We start from the raw sequence: 27,148 nt of genomic DNA on the forward strand, positions 1-27,148 counted from the left end.
AAACCATGGTGTTTCATTAACATCATATGTCAATATGTTTGGGACATGTCCATCAATCACAGCCACCACATCAAAATGAGGATTGCCTTTGGCAGTCTCAAACTTTACAAACATACTAAATATATTAACGCCATAAAACTCTCCTCGGTAAAAAGTTAAATCGGTGCAATAAAAACTAAGAAAAATTTGAATATGGTAGGGGTAATCACTAATCAGGCAACATTGGTCCCAGTGGAACAATATGAGGATCCCTAACATGAATCCACCCTTGACCATCATCAGCACAGGCACCGGCACCGCGATTATTCCTCCAGAAAACCAGATTTGATGCAAGATTGTCAGTGCCGGCATTGAAAGACACTGAAAGGAAGACAACAAAATCACTAATAGTTGAGGGATTGGCTGACAATATGAACTTATTAAGGATTGTTCTATGCCAATCAAAGTCTCTGAAATCTAGGTGGTTAGTATTCCATAACTCAAGTATTGGGAGGTCTATAATGGCACCAGAAAAGGGGTTCAAAACACGAACTTGTTTTGTTTTCGAGACCACAAGAAGCCACCCACGAGAAGATAACATTGGTTTTTTGTGATTCAAATCAGCTGGCAGGCTAATAAGGCGAACCATGCGCTTAGAGACGCTGTATAAGCGACGGCTCATCGAGGACTCTTTCTGTGGTAGCATTAGCCACGGAAGTGTATGCATCGAAGATTAAGATTCTGTAGCATTGGCAAATGCTCGTAAACTAGCCTCCTTTCCGGCTGATCTCCAATGTGAACAAATTCTTAGTAACGTCTCATAGTCTTCATAGAATTCCACATGCTCTACAATTTTAGTCACAATATCTTTTGGCATATTACCCCAGTCTCTCATGTTTCTTTGTTTGGCTTTGGATCTGACAAAGATTATGAAGGATCAAGATTTAAGGGATTTTATAGAAAATTAAAAGTGATAAGATTATTGTTTATGTTAATGGACCATCTTAACCAAAAGCTTAAGGTGATGGTTGAGGCTCGGAAATATGTTTTTACTGACAGTAAGCTGTTATAGTGCCACAGAAATAGAACACCAGCTGCACTCCAGTTATAGCTGTTAGTGACAGTGTTTTCCTTGTATTTCGGTTTCTAGCAAAGTGAACTAAGCCATCCTATTACAACTTCTCAGTATAATATACAAGTATAGGACTATATATGCTGGCAACAAATTCATCTTCCCTTGTTGGCCATCTTGTTGGGTTAGTGTGGCCCAAATTTCATAGCCCAACTCATTATATGTCAAGTTTTCTCAAGGTTTCTAGAAAATTCTAAAATAATCGAGAAATTGATGGAGAATGGTGGAAGAATCTAGAAGCAGTGAATGCTCATAAAAGTTCTAGATTTATGTGGACAATTTGAAGAGCTTGTGTGTAGAAAATTCCACACACTTCCTCCACCTCCTTACATCACCTATAAATATAAGGTGTTGGGCATCATTTGGAGTATGTATCCACTTACATATCCTCTAATACTCCGATACTCTTATACACTTTATGAGTGTCCCTCCATACTTAGAGAGAATTTACCTACAAATACCGTTCTCTAAGATACATATCATCATGATCGGAGTTTCTACATACACACAATCTCCCTAATCTTATATTCTTAATTTGTATTAGTCCTTTGTGAGTTCCTATAGTGAGAGTTCTCTTGTAATATTCACTCTTTCAAGGGTTCTTGTACTATTGGCTAGGGCCAGGTTCCATTGTTCTAGATATCAATGCTGGAACAAGGCCATATACTCCTTCCGTTTCATAATGATGTTTCTGTTTCCTAAATTGATGCAAAATTTTACCCATCTTTGACCGCAAATATTTTTCATCTCACACTAGCAAAAATTATAAAAGTTAGGTATTAATAATCTACTCACGGTGAATCAAACAAGACCCCACATGACTATATTTGTTCTTATAGATTAAGAGAAATTTAGAAGATTCTCTTTTTTCTAAAAAAAAGTCAAAGATTCCAAACAAGAACATCATTGTGGAACGGAGGAAGTACTCTTTTTAATTTAGGTGTAGACACTAGTCTACAAGTATTGGTTGTCAAATTTGGCTATGTTCCTCCTAATCCTCCACCCCAATAAAAGTATAAGGCAGTATTATGCAGGAAGAATCATTCCACTGAGTAACGAGAAAAGTGCACCTTTGCACACGGAAAGGATGAGTTACGTTCATATGTCAATGATAGGATTGCCTTTTTTCTCATGAGTTTCAACATCCCTGCAACTTTACTCAAGAAAAAGTCCCTTGTCCATATATTGGCTATTGCCGTTTTAGCCACAGAAATTGAGCTCTAATGCAATTAGATAATTCCTTTTACTACTAGTGCATTAGATAATTCATTCCGTATATTTTACTACTAGTGGAGTCCTACATAGTTTGTATTGTATTTCTATTTTGTTTCTATGTTTTAGTTGTCATTAGGCTAACTAAAACATATAGGTTAATGTTTGTCCTTACACAATTTTCATTGCTTATATAGGTTTTGATATTGCAATTTAATTTAAGCCTTAATCAAAGACCCATGACTGATTTCTCTTTAATTACTATAATACAAAATTAGATATCATCCAGTTACACTAAAAGTACTAAGTCCTCGAATCTTTCAATTGTTGCTTGTAATTGTCACTATCTACAATATTAATACTGATTTTGACATAAAAGTATATAAATTGAACACATGTATGATCAATTATCACATATATCATTTTACAAAACCAAATAAGATACTAAACCAGGAAGTCAAAAGAAAAGGATACAATCACATAAAAGGATTCTCAAAGATAATCCTAAACCTCAATATCTCTGCAAGAATTTTAGAGTGAAAAAGGGAGGGAGGGAGGAGCATGGCAGAAGAGTTGGTAGTATATAGACATACTTAATACAAATAATCCAACCTTCTCAGAATTATTAGCACAAACAACAATATCCATTGTCCGGTTATCCCAACTTCCTCCATCCATATCAAGAATTTGCATGAATGGTTCTCTCCAAATTGCCTCTGCAACTACATTCGATGCAGCCTGGCCATAGACATTTGTTAAAAAACAAAAAGAGGGGGGGGGGGGGGGGGGGGATTTCACCTTAGGCTGCTGCTCTGCTAGTTTTTATTTTTTTCCTGCTTTTGATGCCGCACCTGCATTTATAATCAAATACTAATACTTGGTGAGATAATCCACCTTTCGACATTGAGAATCAAGCTATGTAAACATTTAGGCATATGGTAAACTACAGATACACACAAATAGTTCAGGTCAAGTTCATATACCACAAATATGTCACCTGATGTTTGCTCACCTTTTTCGCAAAGCTTCGGTTTTTCCGTTTTTGTAAGTTAGGTAGAGCTGCTTCTCTTTCTGCAGAATGAATTCCTTTTCAGCTTGAACTGATCATGTACGAAGGGCTTACAGCCTTCACTCTCCTCTACAGGGCTCGATTCCTTCTTGCCAGAAGCAGAGGCATTAAGCCATTAACATCAGTAATCTCAGATGCACTTCCATAGCTTTTGTTGTTTACAAAAAGCATTACACTGAGTACTACTGCCACTTGGATCACGACTTGTGAGCTGCTGTACTTAGATTGATCAGCTGATTTCTTAGTTTTAAGCTCGTCCCAGCTTGGCCATACCCTTGAATAGAACCACCTACGAGTCCCAAAAAACAGGAAGCAAAATGTAAGTAAATGTCATATTAAATATTACAGACTGTGGCTTCTAAAAGGTTATGATAATACAAACTTCTGTTAAAAGGTGAAACGCAAGATCTATTTGGTTTCTAAGAAGACTATAGCATTACGCCATTACATTTTACAGGATATTGAGCTTCCTCATAAATGGCCATGCAACTTTTCTGAACTACATACACTACAAACAAATCCAGTACACAAGCTACAGGTGCAACTATTTTAGAATTTACCATAGAAGTTTCTCAAATAATAATTTCACAACTCAAGAATTTTTTGAAAATTTGACATTTGAACCCTTAACCGAGGCAATTTTTTATTTTAATCTAGACAATGAAGGGCTATCAAAAGTATGCAGTAAGAAAATGAACTCACTTGTAAATTGGCCCCTTGTAAAGAGGCCCATAAATTTAATTTGAGCTCCCTGAAGTGCATTATATGCCTTGAGCGCCAATAGACGGCCATGACAACAATCAACTCTCGAACCAGTTTTGAAAGTCTAGAAATTAAAAATATACCATATGATTTGTAAAAAGTATTAAAAATTCTCTATATATTTCACAGGCAAACCAAGGTTTCTAACTCCCCAACCCTCTCATCCCGGGAAAATGGACTGCTGCAATTTTATTTTTTATATAACAAGATAGAGTAATTTGGCTATTTGACGTCTAAATTTTATGATTATATTCAAAATTTTAATTTGTTTAGTTAGCTAATTGTCCATTTATATTCACATACTACCTTTATTACTTATTATATGCAACAAAGTGGTGTTATATCATATGCAACAAAGGGGCGTTATTTATGAGGCATAAAAAATTTCGTTGCAAATAGTAGGAAACAAAGGTTGTATAAGTTTTAAGTACGGAGTAACAAGAATGGCATTATCTATTACCAATGTAAAGAAAACAAATTAAATAATGGAAATACGTCAAGCAGGCAACAGAAACAAAATAGTGAGTCAGCCAGAATATTGCCAAAACAATGATAAGATCAGTTGATATTATCAGTGCTCCAAACATTATAACTTTCAACAAATGGGAATTTTTATATAAGATATGTGACCCCATCAAGATACCTAAAGCAGAAATCAACGGCAGTTCAAGTCATAAGCAAATCCACATAGCAGAATAGTCATTATCAGACAGAATAAGGAGAGCAAAAGATGCCTACACCAGAAGGCCAGACAAAAATTGAGGCTATAAAGGTTCCATGAACAGAAATTGTAACAATGGCTCCAAAATTTGAGAAGAATGGTTTCTGGCAGTCACGAGATAAAGGTTAAATATGTATATATCGATGTTGCATCTTCAAAAGATTAAACTAAAAGATGGTGAAAGAATCAGGAGTTACATGAGCAAGAATAAACCATGACTGGGTGGCCACTATAGAGTCAGTGAAAACATATCTAAAACACAGCTTACACAAATACAGTGAAATAGTGCATATTATCCAAATGTATAGGTATTGGTATAAAAGCTCAAAAGGATATAATATGATATGATGCAGTAAGAAAAGAATGAAAACTCTTCGTGAATGTTAAAGCATTCCCTGCAGTTTGGTTCTAAAAAAGATAAGTGAAATGAAGAAAAACGAAAGAATTCATTACAATTTCATTAATAAGGTAACAAGAACCTGATGCTAGTCTCTGTATTATGAGATATTAGCAATTCCACCAACAACGAAACTTGTCAACCACAATTAATACACTATCAGATTAATTAATCGTGAAAACACTTGTATAATTTGCAAATGTAAACCTGCACTTTCATCACATTCACAGTATGACAAATTGACTACTAAGACTCATTGCAATAAATTGTCTCAATCAAACCAGGCCTCAAAAGAGCTATGAGTATATAGGTAGTGAAGTTGCCAACTATACAATATCACAGGCAAGGAGTATGATATCAAAAGAAACTCCGAATAAACAGAGAAGTACCATATCTTATATTGCTAAATCCAAAGAACCCCATAAAAATATCTTAGCCCCGGAGCAATCTTCATTGCTAGACCCATAACTTCCAATGGCCTTCTTCAATACCATCAACATAATAATCCAATTCAAACGCTAAAAAAGCTTAGAATTTGATTGTATTACAAAAATACAAAACCCTAAAGCAAGCTCTAATTTTGGGTGGAAAATTGATCGATCAAAGATAATTGAGAATGAGAATGAGAGTAATGTATTAGAGAATTGGAAAATTGGAGATGTGGAATAGAGGAAAATGCAGGAAAAAGAAGATTAAATGCATTGGGAGTCGGACAGAAGAGAGAGAGGAATATGAGGAAAGAACCGAAAGACTTGAGTAAAAGAGAGAGGAATGGGAGTCAAGTTTACTTGAGAGTTTACTAAAAATGTTTTCAAACAGTTGACTAACGGCCTAACATGCCTCAATCATGAAATAAGATTGGCGTCTTCGCGTATTCCAAATTTATATTTTAATACGAAGTACTATTCTCATTTGGGAATTGGGAGTAGATAATTTGAATATGAGAATTTTATAGCGAAAATGACTTAGCTTGAGCCTAAGGGTAGCTGGGTAGGTAGTTTAGCTAGGGCGGAGCAAAATTAACCGAAAAATCAATTCGTAAGAGCAACTTCAATGGCAAGTTAATTTGACAATTAGCTTATCATGCCACATAACCTTTTAAGCTAATTATCATTTTAGCTACTTTTTTCTCCAATGGCTAGCTATTAGCTTAGGTACTAGTTGTTGGATTTGTTGGATAGAAAATACATATAAAGAGCTTAATCGGTGCAATGAGCATTTTCATTTTGGCAAGTTTAATTCCCAAGCAAATTAGCTTGGCAAAGCTAATTTGCTTAGCCAAGCTAATTAAGTTTTCTAGCTCCAATGGTCAAGCTAATAGCTAGGGAATTATTGTAATTGCAAGCAAATCCCTAGCTACAACCATTGGAGTTGCTCTAACTGTTCTGAAAATTAGGATACCCAATCCGATAATTATAACGGTTCGGATATCCGTTCCGATAATTTGTTATCGGGTATTGTTATTGGGTATCATTTTAAAATTAACGGTTACCCAATCCGATTCGATAAGCATTTTTTTGCTTTTTTTCCCTACTTAAATCTATTTTTTTAAAATCTAAACTCTTACTTTACTTCATAATTACTTTATAATATCAATGATTAGTAATATTATTAATAATTTGGTCAAAATCATAAGATATTGTTGTTAATTAGTGGTAAATTATATCATAATAACTACATAATTAAGTTTAATTATCATTATTGGATATTTTATTGGATACCCGATAACCAATTCAAAAATTCGGGTACCCGAACTTATCGGTTCGGGTTATGGATATCACTTTAGCGATTTTGGTTATTAGGTACCCGAACCGTTAGTACTAACGGTACATGTAATCTCCCCATGCTCACCCCTAAGTTTAGGAACTAGGTGATGGGCTTTAAGGAGTGTTCAAGGATGTTTAACCGTGCGATTAAGCTGAACTATTCAATGGTTGATGCAGCTAATCATTATGCTAACGACAACTTAAATCAATGCATCAAAACTAATCTCAATGGATCATCAAAAAAAGCCTCAAAAATGATTGTTAAAAAGCATATAATCGGTTATTAATGCATCAAAACCAGTTACACATTTCCTTTTAAATCATACAATACACAACTTTGTATGTACCTTTTTTTTTCGGAAATTTCATGAAATGCCCCTGAGTTATTTTTTTATTCACCAAATACCCATCAAAACTTTCAAATTCACCAAATACTCCTGAGTTTAAAAAATTTCACCAAATGCCCTTAATGACTAACGGCGGTTAACAGCGTTAGTCATTAATGACTAATACGCCACGTGGCAGCATCCAATTGGTTGTTGTAATATAAATAAATTAATTATTAAAAAAACTTTTAAAAAAAAAAAAACTTAAATTTTTTTTTAAAAAAATACCCCCACCGGCCACCACCCCCTAGACCCACCCCGCCCCACCACCCCTGCAGACGGCGCCGGCCTCCATCTCCCAGCCGGAACCGGCCGCCGGTCGCCGGCGACGCCAGCCCCCCACCCTTGACACCCCCTCCCCTACCCCCAACCCCCTCTCCCTCCGTTTCCCCTCCCCTTAAACCCCTCCCCATCCCTCGAAACCCCCCCCTTCGCGGCCGGTGTCCAAACCCCCTCCCCGGCGCCGGCGAACCTTTTTCGCCCCACCCCCCGCCATCCCCACCCCCTTTCCCCCCTAAACCACCACCTTAAAAACCGAAAAACCCCCAAATCTTTCGATTAAAGGGTTTTTTGGTTTTTTGGGTGGTGGTTTAGGGGGGAAAGGGGGTGGGGATGACAGGGGGTGGGGCAAAATTGGTTCGCCGGCGCCGGGTGGGGGTTTGGGCGCCGCCCGTGAAGGGAGGGGGGTTTTTCGAGGTGGAGGAAGGGTTTAAGGGGAGGGGAAACGGAGGGAGAAGGGGCTGGGGGTAGGGGAGGGGGGTGTCGGAGGGTGGGGGCTGCCCTCGCCGGCGAAAATGGACCACCGGCGCAGGGTCTGGGGGTGGTGGCCGGTGGTCAGCCGTTGGGGGTGGGGTGGGTCTTGGGTGGTTGGGGTAATTTTTTTTTTTATAATTTTTTTTTCTATTTTTAAAGTTTTTTTTATTTATTTTTAAAGTTTTTTTAATAATTAATTAATTAATATTACAACAACCACTTAGAGACTGCCACGTGGCATATTAGTCATTAATGACTAACGGTGTTAACCGCCGTTAGTCATTAAGGGCATTTGATGACATTTTTCTTAAACTCAGGAGTATTTGGTGAATTTGAAAGTTTTGATGGGTATTTGGTGAATAAAAAAATAACTCAGGGGCATTTCATGAAATTACTGTTTTTTTTTTTTTTTGAAAACTTGTATACAACACAAGCATAAAATGTTACACCACTAAAACTTACTACGTAGTATAAAAAAAGATCATAAAATGTTACACCATCAAACCTTACAATAAAAATTGATTACTAAGGGTCTGTTCACATTTACTTAATTTCAGTTCAATTCAGTTCAGTTCATCTCCAATCAATTCAGTTTAGTTCAGCTCCTAATTTCCCTCTCTCATAAAATATTCAGTTCAGTTCAGTTCAGCTCCAATCAGTTCAATTCAGTTCAGTCAGCTCAATTTAGTAAATGTGAACAGGCCTTAAGCTTTAGCAAATAAGAAATGAACAAGAAAGGAAAGTTTGATAATGCTATGAATTATTTTTTTTTTAAAGGAGATAATGCTATGATTAAGTACTGACACAATGTTATTTTTGTTCAATTCTAAAGATTAACCATTCATTAAAATCATAATTGTAACTGTAACCTTAAAGTTATCAATTACCATTAGTTTTAGCAACTTGGGCCTATTTTCTTGGCTAAGCATTTAATTTTAACAATTACGAAGTACTTCTTAAACACCGTTATTATATACCCAAAAACCGAGATCCGTTTCATTTCATTATATCCGAATATCCAAGGTCTAAGATTAAATCTCCCTCAAATTATATATTATGAGTGACCCTTTCCAGCCCATATCATTTCATTACATTGAGATATCCAAGATCCGAGATCAAATCTCACTCACACTATTATTCCGCACCCCCGCCCAAAAAAATAGAGGGTAGGCAAAACAGTTGAGACTTGAGAAGGATAAATTGTGTCGGCATCAGACATTCAGGCCCCAACTCACTGGTGTGACCTCTCTCCTCTCCTCTTTCTCTTTTCACTCTCATACAAAATAGAAACAACAAATTAGAGATAGAAATAAATTAATTTCAGAGTTGGGTTTTCTGGGAAAAAACATGCAGTGGTACTCCAAAATGTGGGCTCTTCACAAACACAAATTATCAATTTTCAAATTAGGGGTAATGATTTTAGCTACTACTCTTGCTCTTCGAGTTTTTCTGTATCATAATAGTTCTAGATTTCCTCCTGATTCTACCTTTTTTCAAAGAATTACTTCAATTCAATCCCGGTCTTCTTCTTCGTTGTCTGAACCAATTGATGGGTCTGATTCTAGTTCTTCAGATTCCGGAAATTCTGATCAATTGCCTAAAAAACGAGGTATCTTTTTCAATCTTTATTTTAAAAGTTCATTATCATTATTGTTGTTGTTGTTGTTGGAATTGTTATTAATTTGTTTAGAATGATGGTGATTGCTTTACCATTTTTTGCTGTGAGTAATGCCTAAAGATCTAATAATTTCAATTTTTTTCTATAAAGTTATAACAAAACAATAATTTGGCACTGTGTTATTTGATTCGGTGGTACGAGATTGGGTTCAGGAACACAATTCGCTACCATGTTTTTGTTAAATTAGCTTGAAAATTTGAAATGTAGTATTAGAATGTACCAATTTGCATTGTTTGGATCACATTTTGGTGGGGGTTAGTGAATTAGGTAACACTACCCTAGCAGAGTTTCCCACCGAAATTAGCTCGAAAGTTTATCATTGGCATGTAAATTTGCATTTTTTAGATCACATTTGGTGTGGGGGTTAGTGAATTAGCTAGGTAACCTGACTCAGCTGAGTTTCCCATTGAAATTAGCTCGAATGTGTAATAACATCATATACCAATTTACATTTTTTAAAACCACATTACGTGTTGGGGTTAGCAGATTAGGTAACCATGACCGATCTGAACTTCCCTCCGAATTAGCCCGGAAGTGTATTCGCATTTTTTGGATCGCATTGTGTGTAGGGGTTAGTGAATTAGGTAATGCTGACCGAGCTGAGTCTCCCATTGGCTCGGGGAAGTAGAAATCAAATTTTGGTGTAGTGAAATAATATTAAGCATTGCTCAAATTTCATTGTAGTGATGGAATTTTCTGTCATTGTCTTAACCAGTTTTGTAGTTTGCCTATGAATGTGGAACTTGGTTTAGGTTCCTTAGGCTTACATGGTATTTGGTAAGAATGTACCAAAAATATGTTAATTTGGCTACTAGCTAGCTTAGCTATTATCAAAAGGGAATTTTTTTCTTGAATTGACTTGAAAACTTGAGAATTATTGGTAAGTGTGAAATGTAGTTGGTGAAATTAAGTAGGTAATCAGTTGAACATGTGCATGAAATTGAGTGTTAATAGCTGTCCATTTGGTCTTACTAATTACCAATCTCGAAACACTCAGTGGTTGTTTGGTTTGAGATGTTTAGTTATTGGGAATTGTATGTTATGCTTTCTAAGTGTCCAAGATATAACACATTGCAGTCATTTATGATTTACTTTATATTACTCACCTCTGTGTCTTCCGAGCTCCTGTATACAGTACGAGTAGTAAACATGAGGACAGAATTATGTTCGTGTATCTCAAGCAATTTGGTTACATGATTTTATCATGAGGATCCCCATTCAAATCGTTTTCATTATAGCAACTAATTTGTTCTTTTTAACTAGTTGTGATGGCAATGGTTTATCTTTAGTTGGTTGATTATAAATTATAAAAATACTCCTATGATCTAAAATGCAGAAAAGTGTGGCGATCTTTTTAATGGGGATTGGATCCCAAATCCAGCTGGACCTGCCTACATTAATGAAACTTGCAATTTCATTGAAGAGCATCAGAATTGCATGAAGAATGGGAGGCCTGATTCAGAATATCTCTACTGGAGGTGGAGTCCAAGAAATTGTGAGTTACCTCAATTCAATGCAATGGCATTTCTAGAGATGATGGAGAACAAAACGTGGGCATTTATCGGTGACTCTATCTCTCGAAATCATGTGCAGTCCTTAATTTGTATGCTCTCAAAGGTATAGTAACTCTTGGAGCTAGTACTGTTTAAACTTAGGATGGTACAATAAAGACATGTTCATAATTTGTGCTTCGCAATGTGATGTTCTTCAGGTAGAAGAAGCAGAATTGTTTTATCATGATGAAGGATACAAATCTAAAGGATGGCGCTTCCCATCTTACAACGTGACCGTATACGTTATATGGTCTCCCTTTCTGACAGATGCAACTATTTATGAAGACATCAATGGTGTCTCAACTCAGGATCTTGAACTGCATCTTGATAGACTTGATAAGACGTGGACTGATTTGTACAAAAACCTGGACTACATGATCTTCTCCTCTGGAAAGTGGTTTCTCAAACCAGGAATATATTATGAGAATGAGACAGTTTTGGGATGTCATAGATGTCAGAAGAACCTCACTGACCTCAGTGTAGAGTTTGCTTACCGCAAAACTCTGCAGTTAGTGTTCAACTTTGTTGCTACATCTGATCATAAAGGGTTAATCTTTTATAGGACTCTCACCCCTGATCATTTTGAAGGTGGGGAATGGTCCAGTGGAGGAAAGTGCAATAGAACTGTCCCACTCAAAGAAGGTGAGGTTGAGATGAAGTACATGCAAAAAATGCTGCGACAAATTGAGCTAGAGGAATTTGAGAATGCAGTAGCTAGGGCATCAGAAAATGGTGTGCAACTAAGACTTCTGGATTTAATGAAGCTTTCTTTGTTAAGGCCTGATGGGCACCCTGGTCCATATCGACAACATTACCCTTTTGCACTGGATGAAAATGCACAAGTCCAGTATGATTGTTTGCATTGGTGCTTGCCTGGGCCTATAGACGCTTGGAATGATGTAATCATGGAAATGATAGTGAATGGATGAGTTCTTTTGAAGAGACTGCTAAACAAGATATGGAACGGTGTGTGAATACTAAATGAACAACATCATTCATGAGTAAATAGAGGACATCACCCTATGGTGGGTTATACAAAAGGTTAAAGTCAACTTTTTTTTTTCTCCCCTGGTTTTCCAAGTTAGTCCTAATTTTGTGATTCTCTTGACTGATTTATTGTATTTCTGATGTAATGGACTAATGGGTAGATGAGAACTTTCTGAAAAGGTCATTGCTCCTGTTATCTCTCATGGTAAATTATATTCCCGATTTAATGGCTCGTTTTGATTGTCATTTCTCTAAACTGTGAAGAAGCAATGGTCATACTTGCTGTAAATCTGTAATTGTTATTACTATCTATGCATGAGGATATGCAGAAGCTGGGAAATTTTTGCGCGAGTCTCAGTTTGGGGTGGTTGCAACTTTTTCTTGTGCATGGATCATGGGTGAATTACTCTTGTAGGAAAGAGAATCATATTGACTAACGACGAAGAATGTTGTCTCTTCAACAATTAATTAGAGGATATTGAGCAATTTTTTAGGTCAAGAACTTAATCGAAGATTAATCATTCGCCAGGTACTAGCTGGAAGAATCTACCTTGGTTCTCTTAAACTTTGACTTGGAGAATATAAGTGATCGTACAAGCAAGTACTGAAATTAAAGGTGGGTGTAGTTTTGTTTACAGTCTTTGAGAACTAGATTTTTTTCTCTTTGAACTCTTCTTCTTACTTCTGTATTTTCTTAATTTTTTTGGCAATAAAATTTCTGTAGTTGTTCCCAAAATTAGAGGCTTAGATATAAATTGATTGTTACTCCGTATTTTAATTATGCTTGTGTGTGCTTTTTTTTGATGATTTAATGTTCATTCCATACAGTTAATTTCTTGTGCTCATACACTATATCTTGAAAAAGCTCTTTTGTTTAAAATTAATCTTTGAATCTACCTAGAAATTTTACCTGATACAGACATACAGTGATACACTTACATAGTTTCACACTTTCCCATGACAGTTGTATTGTTTCTTTAATTAAGACTAATAAGAATTGGGTTATCAACGGTATTTTTTGTGTATTGGGCACTAGTGGCCTAGTGTGTGAGAGAGATGGACATATTTTGGCCCTAAGGCCCCTAATCAATCACCCCCTCCCGCCCATCCCACAACTAACTAAAAAGAAAACTAGATGATAAAAAATAGAGTGATGCTATATGCATCCTTTAGGACAAAGGCTCCAAGGGCTGCATATAATCATTTAGTATACTTGCTTTTTTAGTATTAAATTGAGAATTTATCGACAATTCACGAGTAAATCAGTATAATAAATGTTTATTTATTGTCTATTTTTTTCCACTTTTAACTTTTTATATCCAGCCCTTAAGGCTGCAAATATATTTTTCCTAAATAATATACTATATATATATATTTTTTTGTGCAAAAATATTTAATATTAAATGTAGATCATACGTGTAAAAAAGATGCAAGAATCACTATCTTGATTTAAAATTGAATTTCATTTACATTTCATTTTATAACTGCATATAGATCAAATGAACCATGTAAATGTATACCAAAAGAGAAATGAAAATGTATGTGGTCAATATGGATTTACATTTTACCTAACACAATATAAATACCAACATGGTTTAGAACTTTAGATGTAAAAATTGACCCGTGATTTAAGGTTGCATTCTAACATACCGAATATTAATTTTGCGAGAAGAATTATTAAAATGTTCATGAATTACATATTGGTCAATGACATCATCTAATGCGTAATTTAACCACTCCCAATGCGTAATTTTACATTTGTCTCACGTTGTGACTCGTGAAAGGTTATGATGAATGGGTAATTCACTTGATTATCGTATCCATATAAGACGCGCAGTATGCACCCGTACTATTATGAGTATCGATACTTTCACATTATTTTATTTTATTTTTAACATACTTTACTTACAATGTATTTATTTTGATGATTTTTAAAATTAAATTTTTAATCTTATATGATAATAAAAGGTAAAATTTATCAAATTTCATTGAAACTTTCATAAAATTTATGTTTAAGAACATACTGTGTTTTGTTTAATTGGTTGTATTCGTATATCTTTCTTTAAACTAGTGCATTATGTATTCGTAACCTGATTCCGTAATTATTCTTGTGCAACCTAGGTGAAAGATAAGGATATAATTTCACATCTATATATTAGATGGACTCATTCTTAATTTAAATCCAATAAAAATAAATTTTGAAAATACAATTCAAGTTCATTGTATTATCTTGGGAATCTTCCAATATTGGAAACAAATTGGGCTGAGGCTCTTCATCTACTTTTTATAGAAACGAAAATCAGCCCTGATCCTCACCAACGGTCCACTAATCCACTTTGACATGAATTTGAATTTGAAAACCAAAAATATGACCGTTACCCCTTCATCTCCCTTATAAACCCCACCATTTTCTCATCCCCAATTTCAAATTTACCAGAAACCCTAAAATCAAAATTCTCTCAAACTCAATTTCCTCTAATCATCAATGGCTGCCACTGCAACATCCAATCTTCCAATGGCTTCCGACCCAGTTCCGACGAAGAAGGGAAGAAGCAGAAAAGCCCTAAAAGAGAAGAATCCATCAACAAATGAGGCTAACATTTTAGCTGGGAAATCATCTGATTTTGTCGATTTGCCGGCATTGGTGCCGGAATCTGATTTGACGAAGGAAAACAATGAAACTCTCTCTCATCCTCGGTCTGAGAAGAAGAAATCGAAGGCGAAATCAAAAGTGAAGGCGAAGAAAGGTGAAGAGTCTAATGATTTTGAGAAGGATTTGCTAGAGATGCAAGAAATGTTGGCGAAAATGACGATTGAGAAGGAGAAAACTGAGGAGATGTTGAAGGAGAAAGATGAGATTCTGAAGAAGAAAGAGGAAGAGCAGCAGAAGCTTCAATTGGAGCTCAAAAAGTTGCAGAAGATGAAGGAGTTTAAGCCTACTATGGTTTGTTTTCTTAATAGCTGTTAATTTTCATTTAAATTCTGTCGTATATAGAATAAAATTTGAGAATTCTAGGTTTTTGTTGTTAATAATTTGATTGGGTTTCAATTTAGGTTTTTGAATTTTAGGGGTTTGATTGGGTTTCAATTAAGGGTTTTGAATTTGGTGGTTTGCTGAGTTTGTTGATGAATGGTGATGAGTTGAAATGTTTTTATGGATTTCAATTTAGGGTTTTGAATTTGGGGTTTCTAATTTTGATTAATGTGAAGATTGTGAATTATTAGATTATGTTTGTTCTTGCAATAATAAGTCTGGGTTTTAATTAGGGTTTTGATTTGCGGGGTTCTGAAATTATATGTGTTCAATTAAAATTTGTTTCAATTTAGGGTTCTGAGTTTTGAAATTTTCTGATTCTGATAAAATTCATCAATTGTGATATTTGATCAGTCTCTGCCCATTATAAAAGACCAAGATTTAGAGAAGAAATATAAGAAAAAGAAGGAATGCCCAGAAAGGAAAAGGCCAGCTGCAGCATATGCCTTGTGGTGCAAAGATCAATGGAATGAGGTAAAAATTATACTTGTATCATCTATCACACCATATATTATAAGTTGATTATATGTAGTTTATACAATTTAAAATGGGTTATTGTGTTATGTTTTAGATCAAGAAAGAGAACCCTGATGCAGATTTCAAGGAAGTCTCAAACATAATGGGTGCTAAGTGGAAGACCCTTACTCCTGAAGAGAAGAAGCCATATGAGGAGAAGTATCAAGCTGACAAAGAAGCATATTTGCAGATTGTCAGCAAAGAGAAGCGCGAAGTCGAAGCAATGAAATTGTTAGAGGAAGAGCAGAAGCAGAAGACTGCAATGGAGCTGCTTAATCAGTACCTTGAATTTAAGCAAGAAGCAGACAAGGATACCAAAAAAACCAAGTATTGATTTCTCTTTTTTTTATTTCTTTTGTCTGTAATACTGTTTGCTTGCACTTGGATTAATCGAATGAAAGTTGGCTAACTATTGGTTTTTTCTTGAAATTCTCAGGAAGGAGAAGGACCCTTTGAAGCCAAAACAACCAATGAGTGCTTTCTTCTTGTACTCGAACGAGAGGCGAGCTGATTTGCTTGAAAAGGGCCATAATTTGCTTGAGGTAATTGAATTATGGTTCAAAATCTATAAATTACTCCTTCCACCTGAAATCGATTTTCATGTGGATATTGTAATTTGAACTTGTAACATGTTACTAAATTCAGGAGAGTAACTAAATTGTGTTGTATGTGATTGATAGGCATCAAAGATCATTGGTGAAGAATGGAAAAGCATGTCAGAAGAGCAAAAAACACCTTACCAAAAGGTTAGCTTCTGTTATAACATCACAAAACAGTCATCATCTGTCTTATCATTTTTTGTTTTCATTTAGTCCTATTGTTAACATCATTTTTATCAGACTGCAAGTATAAACAAGGAAAGGTACCAACAAGAGATGGAGGTGTACAAACAGAAGAAAGAAGAAGAAGCTGCAAGCTTGAAAAAAGAGGAGGATGAATTCATGAAAATTCAGAAAGTTGAAGCTTTACAGCTGCTTAAGAAGAAAGAAAAGGCTGAGAACATCATCAAGGTAGATTACTGTTTTTTCATTCTTAAAAAGTATCTTTTTTTTGCTTGAATATGTGATTAATATGGCTTTGAGTGTTGTGTTTAACTCCGGTTTATGATTGTAGAAAACTAAGGAGATCAAGAAGAAGAACAAGGAAGAGAAAGTCACTGATCCAAACAAGCCAAAAAGGCCTCCATCTTCTTTCTTTCTGTTCAGGTGAATCATTTGTCGAGCTCGCGTTGTTAAAGATTAAGATTAGAAAACTAGCTTTGAGATTTGATGTTAAATATGGTTTGTCATTGAAATGCAGTATGGAAGAGAGGAAAAATCTGACTAAGGAGCGGTCTGAAACTAACTTCTCTACCATCAATGCACTTATTTCTTTGAAATGGAAGGTAAATTTTCACATGTTCTGTTCTTACAACATAACATGTGTAATGTACATGAAAAAATGCATGCTTTTTAATCGGTAACTTAGCAAATTGATGATTTATTATTATGTGTTGATCACAGGAACTAAGTGAAGAGGAGAAAAAGATATGGAATGAGAAGGCAGCTGAGAGCATGGTAGAATACAAGAAAGAGCTGGAAGAATACAACAAACAACTCGAAGCCAAAACCGGAACTGGAGCCGAAGCCAAAGCCAAGAAAGGCAGCAAATGAGAGTCTTAAAACATCCTAGTTTAATATGCGTTGATGTTCAAGTTGGATGGTTGAACATCTTGCATTGAATCTATGAGCTTAAGTAGTAGACCTTTGTGAAGTTAGGCACATTAGAGTAACTTTTTGTTCAACTGGTGGCTAAATGTTTTCATTTTAGTGGGTTGTTTACTAGTATTAGTGATTTGATCATCTAATGAATTTGGTTTCTAACCTACCATCAACTACCCTTGCATAATTTCTTGCTTATTTAATTCATTGTACATAGTTTATTTTTACAGCAACAGCCAAAAGACGAGAAGAACAAGAACAAGACAAACTCTACAAATAAGTTTGTCTAGAAAAACTTTGAGAGTGTTTATATAAAAAAGGCACCACTTTAATTATTGTTTAAGGAGTTGAAAAGTAAGAAAAATAGAGTCAAAGGAGTTGGCAATATACATTCGTGTGAACATGGTCTTGTTGAGCGGGGAGACACAAAGGAAGTTTTGCCCCCACGCGTGATAATCATGTAGTGGATATTAATTAGACGGCATTCCATCTTTATGGATATTATGTGTGCTAGATAATATCATGTGTGGAATGAGTTGAACGGAAAATTAACACACAGGTTTACTCGAGGTTTATCGGATAATTGTTATTAATCTCAATCATTATAAGTATATCTTTTATGACTATAATATTACAACTTTTTATATTGTTACCGCGATATACCACCAAAAATATGAGATTGGACTATTTTGTTGTCTTTTTAAAATAAACAACATTTAAATATTTATTCAAATATCAACATCTGCTCAACTTAAACACTTTAAATTAAGTTGAATAAAATATTAGTATTGTTTTTTTAATTGTATAGTATACTTATTATTGCTCTATTAGTAAACCAACAAATAACGGTCAAAAATTTTTAATTCACACTTAATAATTTTGTCAAAAATGTTTCACTGGTTGACCTTGACTATGATTTGTGTGCAATGTTGTCAAAGGGCTAAATATGTACTTCTAGATCTAAGACTATGACAATGTCGTGGTTGCCATTTGCTATGTCATATTCATTAAATATAAACTAATACTCCAACTTGTAAATATTCCTAGTCCTCTGCCATACTTCATTCTTCTTTACTTCTTACACCCAATTGCTATAAATTCTTGACCAAAACTTAAGATTTGTTCATTTTAAACAGAGTTTTATACTTGTGTTTTTTAGTCCAATTATCTGTAAAAGTCTTCAATTCTTCATATTATACATATGTATTTAAAATGAAAATTGATTATTCGCCCCGACTTATAAACATTGTCTAATAGGCCTTACGGCTATACACTTGTATAAGTCGCAAAAATACACCATGTTAAATGTTGCGATTGGAAAAAAGTAAAAGTGTTAAAACAACATTTTGCAAACCAAAAAAGTTTGGCATCCTTCCTAAAATATTATAACTAACCCCATAATTTTCCCGCGATCTGAATTAACGATGGTTATAAATTTGTAACTATCATCACTCATTTCTTTTCTCTATACTCTTCAATCTTCACAAAAGCAAAGCATTTTTATAGAAAGTTCTCTTCTTCTTTCTTAATTCCATAAAAACAAAGAAAAAGATAAAATAACACATTGTTGTCAACAATATCATTTAAGGCTAATTCCGTAGTCATAAGATTACCCAGTTTCCCAATTTTTTTTCCAAAAATTCTCCATTTTCTCTCTCATACATTGAATTCGTTACCATGCCACCGGAAGATCCAATGACTACAAAAATATACGCAGGACCAGTATCATCATCATCCTTGCCCGACGTCAAACACGACGATGCCGGAGCACAATTCGTCCTCGAGTCTAAAGGTAACGAATCGTGTCACATTACTAGTTCAAATTACACTATCAACGTGACAATATAAAATAATTGGAATGTGGAAAATGTAATTGTAGGAAAGTGGTATCACGCAGGATACCATCTGACGACTGCGATAGTGGGGCCAACAATACTGGCATTGCCGTATGTATTCAGAGGATTAGGTTGGGGATTAGGATTCTTCTGTTTAACGGTGATGGGTTTGGTGACGTTTTACGCTTATTATTTGATGTCACTTGTTCTTGATTTTTGTGAGAGAAATGGTCGCCGTCATATTCGATTCCGTGAACTTGCCGCTGATGTTCTTGGTATGTTATTTTCTCTCTCCTTAATTTTGTTTATTTTTGGTTGCTTTAGTGTGTGATTAGTGTTATAATTGTGGTAGATTCTGTAACGCCTGAGAAAATGGCGTTTTATTAGGATCACGCTTAATGATGGGTGAAAGATTTTAGGGTCTAATTCGGGTTTAAGTATAATTTGAGCATAAAATGGTAGAGGTGTTATTATTGAGTTGATTTTTTGTGGATGTGGTAAACGGGTTGTTTGGGTCGGGTCAAATTTGGGTGGAGAAGAATTTAGGGTACGGTCAGGTTCGTTTAATTATTAGTTATTGGTGCGAGTTATGTCAGTTTTGCCAAGTCTAATTGAGTCCTTAAGGCCTTTAAGGGAATTCATTATATATCTAAATATTTATAACCAGTTATCAACTAGACCGTAAGAGTAATATGGTTAGTGTTATACGGAGTAATTGGGTTTCTTCAACACCAGAGAGTAAAATGGCACAATTTTAGGATCAGGTTGTAATAAGAGGGTAGTAGCAGAAGTTTGCTTTGACAAGAAGAGAAATTGAATGATCAATTACATAACCATGCAATATAAGGGGTCTATGTCAATGGGAAAAGCCAAAACTAATAAGTCAAACGTTACACGTCTTTTTTTTTTTTTAGCTCTTCAACATAAATATACTGCAGAACTCCAACTACCAGCATTTAAATTGTGGGTTCACTTTTTAATTAAACTAGCCTTCTGTCCCGTGCAATGCACGGGTTGTTCATAGATAATTGTATTGAGAGATGAGTGAGGAAATATCAATAAATTAGTATGGGTGTAATGTGTAACAAAAACCATGATTAAAGAAATTTATCTTTTTAGACTTTGATTCAAAATGAAGGTTTGTAAAAAAGAAGGTGAGGGGAACTAAAATTAAATACGAAAAGGAAAAGGTTGAATTGAAGATGGGAGATGAAGATGAAAGGTTTAATGAAAGAGTGAAGAAAGATATTGTAATAAAAAAAATAAAACATATAAGATGACATGTGGCACATTGGCTTGGAAAAGAAGATGGAGAAGTGTAATAGAATGAGGACACATGTCTTTTTGGTTTGAGTTTTTAAATACTAAGTATAGATATAGATTAAAGCATTTTTTTTTTTTAATATGTACGAGTACTTGTATTTATTTATACCCAATTCTTAGCTAATCAGATGATGATTGATGCCTTGGGAGAGGATAGGCTCGAGATTTCTTGTACATTTTTTAATAAAAAAAAAATTACGAAAATTATACTTGTTGTCATGTCAATTTCTGCAATGTATGGAGTATATTTCTAGGAAGTGTTACTACAGAGTACTAGACAAAATCAATAAGGTATGAAATATCTAGCATTTACAAAATCAGATTAGTCAAATGTGTTGATTAAAGGAGTAAGTATAATCAGTAATAATATAGTGAGCCAATTGATCGATATTAACTACTAGTAGAAAGTATAGTCAATAATGCTGCATCTACCACATAAGTACAAGAACGTTAATTATAAAACCAGGATCTTAGTCGTAGAGTATTGTGCTTGCATAGCCTTTTGTTTGTTGTCGTCTTATCTCTTAGGTCATCGATCCTTTGTACTCATAGCTTGAAGTTGTCGGTAGACTTTTTAGTATTGAGCATAACGCTAATACACCAACAAGACATTTGGAGGATCGTGCATGATCTAACAAGCATAAAAGAACTATATATTAATGATGTCAACTAGCTTAGTTGATTAAAGTTTTTGAGTAGTACTTTTGAAAAGAGTCGGACACTTCAAAACTGCATACATAGTTAAGACAATGTATATTCTTAAGGTCTTATTGGTGGCAAGTATCTGTATATCCCTCTTCTACTTGTATTGAAAGTGGATCATCAAACATAATGAATGCAAATGGTTAAACTGTTTAAGCAAGGGATATACTTAGGCTGATTAAAGTGAATACACTATACGTGATTGGTTGTTTATATACACTAATGCAGAATCTAAAGGTTGATTGATTGTCAAACTTAGGCAACTAAAGTATTTGATTCTTACTTGTTACTTGATAGAATAGACAGTCTGTTTGATTATTTATTGAAAGCAAATTTGTGGAAAACTACTTTCTATCTGCTACTTTTACTCTGTACATACAATTAGATTTACTTTTTTCTTTTGACAGTTCCTATATGGAGTAAGGCAATTTAATCAATCATTTTTGCAATTTGATGGTTTTTATAAGCTTCAAATTCAAATGATAATTAAGGACCACCTAAAAAGTTCTTACTCTTTTACTCCTTGTTACTTCCATGCTAATTGACATGATATTGCCGGATATATACTTCTATCTAGACTCTATGCAACTCAGAATCATGTAGTATTGAATCTATTGATTGAAAAAATCGTTTAATAAGGTAGTTTGTGTATTAATGAATTTTAAGAAGTAATTTTTTGTGATAAGGTTTGTCCTTATGATACCTAATACCGTGCTTCATAACTTGCAATGAAATTGTTAGGAAAACCATTATTATTGCACATATTATCAGTTATTACTCATCTACTTGAGCATATAACTAATTATTGTTTGTTATACAAATTTGAATAGGGTTTGGCTGGATGTTTTATTTCGTAGTGTTCATTCAAACGGCTATTAACACCGGGATAAGTATAGGAGCTATCCTCTTCGCAGGGCAATGCCTCCAGGTATATATTAGCAGTAGTCTACATTATTATTAAGCTGTCAACTCACCTATTACTATTTGAAGTCAACATTTGATTAGCTTTTACTTCTCAAATTTGTGTGCTTCAAATTGCATTTTTAGATTAACTTTCCACAAATAGTTGGGCTGATTTTCTGACTCCAAATCTTATATTATCAAATTCACATCAGAAGTTGTAGCTTTCTTCTAGACATCAGCTTTTATTATATAAACATCACAGTTTGTATGCCTAGTTTGAATTGGTCACATGGCTTTCTGCTTTCCTGGTGATATAGCTGAATTAAAGGGACTTAATTGGTGACTTTTCCAATTATTACTTTGCTTTACAAAATAATCAAACACGTGTTTGATTAACCGTACAAAGCAATATCCCATTAAATTTTCCGACAAGACAGAGTTTGGAGAGGTTTAGATATATACAACATCAACCTCTAAATAGTTGAAACTGTCAGGGTTAATAAGTGATGGCATATTATAAACTGCCAAAATCAGTCTTGCTAGTAGATCTTTGCTGATAATGAATGAAGAGTATAATAAACATGTCTTTATTTGGGATTCGTTTGAGTTTATGATTTCAATATTTCACCACGGAATGAACATTTTGTAGGCCAGATACAAGTCCTACATCTAGCCAGGAGATTTCAATTATATTGTGCAAACTAAACTGAATTATTGCTTAATACTTAAATGGAGTTAAATCTCAAAATTGCTCTTTTCTTGCTTATTGTACCTCTATTAAAAAGCTAGAAAACACAGTCCTTGCATAGATGTGTACTTCCTCTATTTAGAAATATTGTCCACCTTGTAAACTGTTGCACACATTGATGTGAGCCACAGGTAACACAGTGGACATTCTTATCTCGATGAAGGGGATATCAGTCCAATGCAGGAGATCATTGTGGTACAATCTATGGAACTCTGCTGATTAATACACTTAAAATCTCAAAATTGCTCTGTTCATGCTAAGTATGCTTTTACTAGAAGCTAATGCAATCCTAGTAAAAACAATGCATCACAATTGCAATTCTCTGGATCACATTTAACTGCCTGCTTCCATATTGATCTTATAATTTATTTGATGCAAGTATTACATACTATGAAACTATGATACTAATATTCTTCTTCTTTTTTGTTGGGTTGGAAGCATATGTACTTGAGTCTCTTGCCAAATGGCACGTTGCAATTGTATCAGTTCATAGCGATGGTGACAGTGGTGTTTATTGTACTCTCCCAGCTTCCATCCTTTCACTCTCTCAGATACATCAACTTGGGTTCATTGGTTCTGAGTTTGGGCTATACCATCATAGTGGTCAGTGCATGCTTATATCTAGGTATGAATCGTATGATAATCAGCATATCGTTTTATTTATTTGACTGGTTGAGGCGTATGAGACGTCTGTGAGGCTAAATAAAGAAAGCTTTTAAGAAAAAAGTTGATGTTTTAAACTAAACTTTTTAATTGCATCTTTGGCTTCTTGTTATAATATTGAAAACTTATAATTTCTAGTTTATGTTGGTTTACCCTGAATAGCCACTTTGCAAACCATATTTCACATGAAACTTTGCAAACATAATAATATTTATAAATAATAACTGTCTTTAAAAATCACATGTGAAAGCAAGCATCAATGAGCTATTTGAGTTATTGAATTGCATATATAATAAGTTTAAGGCTTAATTTGCAGCTACCTCAAAAAAAGCTCCTCCAAGGGACTATTCTTTGGATTCTTCAAAGGCAGTGAGCGTTTTCAATGCGTTCAATTCCATCTCCATCATAGCTGCAATTTTCGGTAATGGCATACTGCCAGAAATACAGGTAACTTGTTCTGCAAAATTCTTTAATCCTTAATTTTGCATTGTGATGACTTTTTTTAAAAAAAATACAAGTTCTATATAATTTTTTGGTGATAATGAGCATGATTTTTTTTTTCTTTTTTACATCTTTGTTAGGCAACTCTGGCTCCTCCAGCAACTGGGAAGATGTTTAAAGGCCTTCTGATGTGCTACTCTGTCATATTTGTCACATTTTATGCAGTTGCTTTTTCTGGATATTATGTATTCGGTAACAAATCTACTTCTAACATACTTAAGAGTTTTCTGCCTGATAGTGGACCAGCTTTGGCTCCAGAATGGGTTTTAGCACTCGCAGTCATCTTCATTCTTCTCCAGCTTTTCGCCATTGGCTTGGTAAGCTTAAGTACCAATATTCCTAGTAAAATCATGGTGAATCCTTGATCATGTATTATGTGGATCATATATATGATAGATATTTTGGACGGGTTGACAGAAGTAGATAACTAACTGGTTGTTCCTTATAACGTAGTAGTAATTTTTTTTCATGATGCATGTGTTTCAATTGATTTGAATCAACAAATTTAACAGGTTTACTCTCAAGTAGCTTTTGAGATCATGGAGAAGAAATCAGCAGATCCAACCCAAGGGATGTTTTCAAAGAGAAATTTGATCCCTAGGATTATACTTCGTACAGCATATATGGTAGTTTGTGGATTCTTAGCAGCAATGCTGCCATTTTTCGGGGACATCAGCAGTGTTGTAGGAGCCATTGGATTCATCCCCCTAGACTTCATACTTCCTATGCTTCTCTACAACATGACTCATAAACCATCAAAAACATCAACTGTTTACCTGGTTAACATTGCCATCATCATCATCTTCACTGGTGCTGGACTTTTAGGGGCTGTCTCATCAATCAGAAAGTTGATTCTTGATGCCAAACAGTTCAAGCTCTTTAGCAACAGTATAGTGGATTAGTAATGGACCATAAGGCGACTGACCACTTGAAAAAGTAAGCTTAACTGAATGTTCGTCACATTGTACACTCAATGACTCCATGTATCCTTGTATCTGAAGTACAGAATAGTATACACAGTCAAGCATCTTAGAGTTAGCTGTAGTTTTCCACGATTTTTTTTTTTTTTTTTTCGCTAACTGTAAAGTTTGTTGATCCACATCTGTGTAGTTTGTGCTTATTTTAGAGGTGTTACATACATTCAGAAGTATCAGAACAATGGGTCAATGGGAGGAGGATTGGGAGCTGTTTTCTGTAACGAAAATTCTCTACAAGAGAATGCGCTCTATGATTGTTTGTCATAATCACTCTTTAATTTTGTGTATCATATACTACCTCCATTTCTTATTATTTGCAACAAAGAGGAATATTTGTGAGATATAAAATATTCCTTTGTTGCAAATAATAAGAAACGGGGGTAGTAAGTTAGACCTAAGAATCCATACATGAACTGAAGAAGACACTCCAGTATTATACTCCGTATTTTTCCCTTTTTTTTTTAATACTTGTAACATTTTCTTTTTTAGAAATTGCAAGAATTGCAACATATCCATTTTAACCGCGCTAAATTACATGTTTTTGAAACTAAAATGTGATGATTAGCTAGAATGGACAAGCATTGAGACCAAGCCCATAGAAGCTTGGGCTAGACTTTGATAGTTTGAGACTCATTCACTGGGCCTTATACTAGAAAGAAGGAGAATTCAAAATTCAATAATAAGGAACCTGGCCCAGCCCAATCTTTGGATTTTGATTTGACTTTACTTTTTTTTCTTCTTCTTTTTCGTATAAATTATTCATAAGGAATTGATTTGTACATCTCCAATAATTTATACGTCGTATGTATGAGGTGCAAACAAGAAATCAGCTGATAGTGGAGTCTTAGTGGACAAGTAATTAATTACTTTTAATTCAATGTATTTCTAAGAAGACGGTCTAATATCGTGTTCTACTCCTAATAATAATAATAATAATAATGATTATGATAATGATTTAGCCAAATTATTATGATTTGGTCAATTATCTTGGATATTAGATGCATGGTACTTAATATTCTCTCTACCCAACACTCATGTTTTGATACGGTGTACCCAAATGAATAAATTAATCAATAAGTTACCTAGTACGAGGTTTTAAAAAAAAAAGTTACCTAGTATGAACTTAATCATTGACGACAACTAAGGTAGGTTTAATATGTATTATGAAGGGGATATCCCTTCCCAAACCAATGCCAGATATTAACAAATATAACAAGCTTTAAGTTGGTAGAGATGCATGGCGCGTCCGCAAATTCTGATCAATTATACAATTAGTTGTATCATTTATAAATTGCAACCAAAGCGTCTTTTTACACATTTGTAGTCAGTGTATTTTAATTACGCTTGTTCTTGCAAAGAAGTTACAAATGAGGAAATGTGATTGTTTGTTTGCCCAAGGGCAAGTCCTTTGGGAGATGATCGACAAGGTCTCCTACCAAATTACCAACTCAAGTGTACCCTAGAGGGGCGGTGGCCAAATTAAACACCCGCGATTGATTGGACCATGAATGCTTAAAAATAAGAGTGCAATTATATATTCCTTCTCTCTTTCTAATTTTTCATTAATCCCGTGTACAAACCTAAGGAAATTTGGAGTGAACTACTTAACTTTGTATTAAACATCGATAACATATTAGTTGTACGTGTGGAGTAGAATTTAACAAACCTATAGATGGATAAGGTTAATTAGAAGCTCAAAACAATTAAAAAACTACATACAAAAGCTTCCTATATTTAGAAAGACTCCTTTATACAGTACTTTGGCTCCCAATTAGTTGGTGTGAACGTGCTCGTTATATAAATGTACTAATGTACTATCAATTGATGATGGTGTGGTGCATCACGAACATA

At 34.6% G+C, this 27,148-nt stretch overlaps 3 protein-coding genes and 1 long non-coding RNA gene across 4 annotated transcripts; 3 read left to right on the forward strand and 1 right to left on the reverse strand.

The window, feature by feature from the left end:
* Positions 1-3,108: 3,108 nt before the first annotated feature.
* Positions 3,109-5,978, reverse strand: LOC145569202 (uncharacterized). Its single transcript, XR_014096064.1, has 3 exons — positions 5,662-5,978; positions 3,336-3,681; positions 3,109-3,174 (listed from the first exon to the last, which is right to left on the reverse strand). It is a non-coding gene; the product is annotated as an uncharacterized LOC145569202 (long non-coding RNA).
* Positions 5,979-9,424: 3,446 nt separating this feature from the next.
* Positions 9,425-12,628, forward strand: LOC145569203 (protein trichome birefringence-like 23). The gene is made up of 3 exons (XM_081628558.1): positions 9,425-9,786; positions 11,192-11,472; positions 11,567-12,628. Exons 1-3 carry the CDS (start codon positions 9,525-9,527, stop codon positions 12,335-12,337), a joined length of 1,314 nt encoding a protein of 437 aa, XP_081484684.1. The 5' UTR covers positions 9,425-9,524; the 3' UTR covers positions 12,338-12,628.
* A 2,215-nt stretch (positions 12,629-14,843) lies between these two features.
* LOC145569204 (high mobility group B protein 13-like) lies at positions 14,844-17,772 on the forward strand. Its single transcript, XM_081628559.1, has 9 exons — positions 14,844-15,339; positions 15,784-15,903; positions 16,001-16,272; positions 16,382-16,487; positions 16,626-16,691; positions 16,785-16,955; positions 17,059-17,150; positions 17,245-17,329; positions 17,448-17,772. Exons 1-9 carry the CDS (start codon positions 14,881-14,883, stop codon positions 17,595-17,597), a joined length of 1,521 nt encoding a protein of 506 aa, XP_081484685.1. The 5' UTR covers positions 14,844-14,880; the 3' UTR covers positions 17,598-17,772.
* A 1,814-nt stretch (positions 17,773-19,586) lies between these two features.
* Positions 19,587-25,518, forward strand: LOC145569205 (putative GABA transporter 2). The gene is made up of 6 exons (XM_081628560.1): positions 19,587-19,755; positions 22,336-22,433; positions 23,595-23,781; positions 24,136-24,266; positions 24,401-24,637; positions 24,833-25,518. The coding sequence occupies exons 1-6, from the start codon at positions 19,644-19,646 to the stop codon at positions 25,220-25,222; spliced, it is 1,155 nt and encodes a 384-aa protein (XP_081484686.1). The 5' UTR covers positions 19,587-19,643; the 3' UTR covers positions 25,223-25,518.
* Positions 25,519-27,148: the final 1,630 nt, after the last annotated feature.

This window comes from Chenopodium album, chromosome 11, assembly GCF_948465745.1.
Source record: "Chenopodium album chromosome 11, dcCheAlbu1.1, whole genome shotgun sequence".
Lineage (NCBI taxonomy): Eukaryota > Viridiplantae > Streptophyta > Magnoliopsida > Caryophyllales > Amaranthaceae > Chenopodium > Chenopodium album.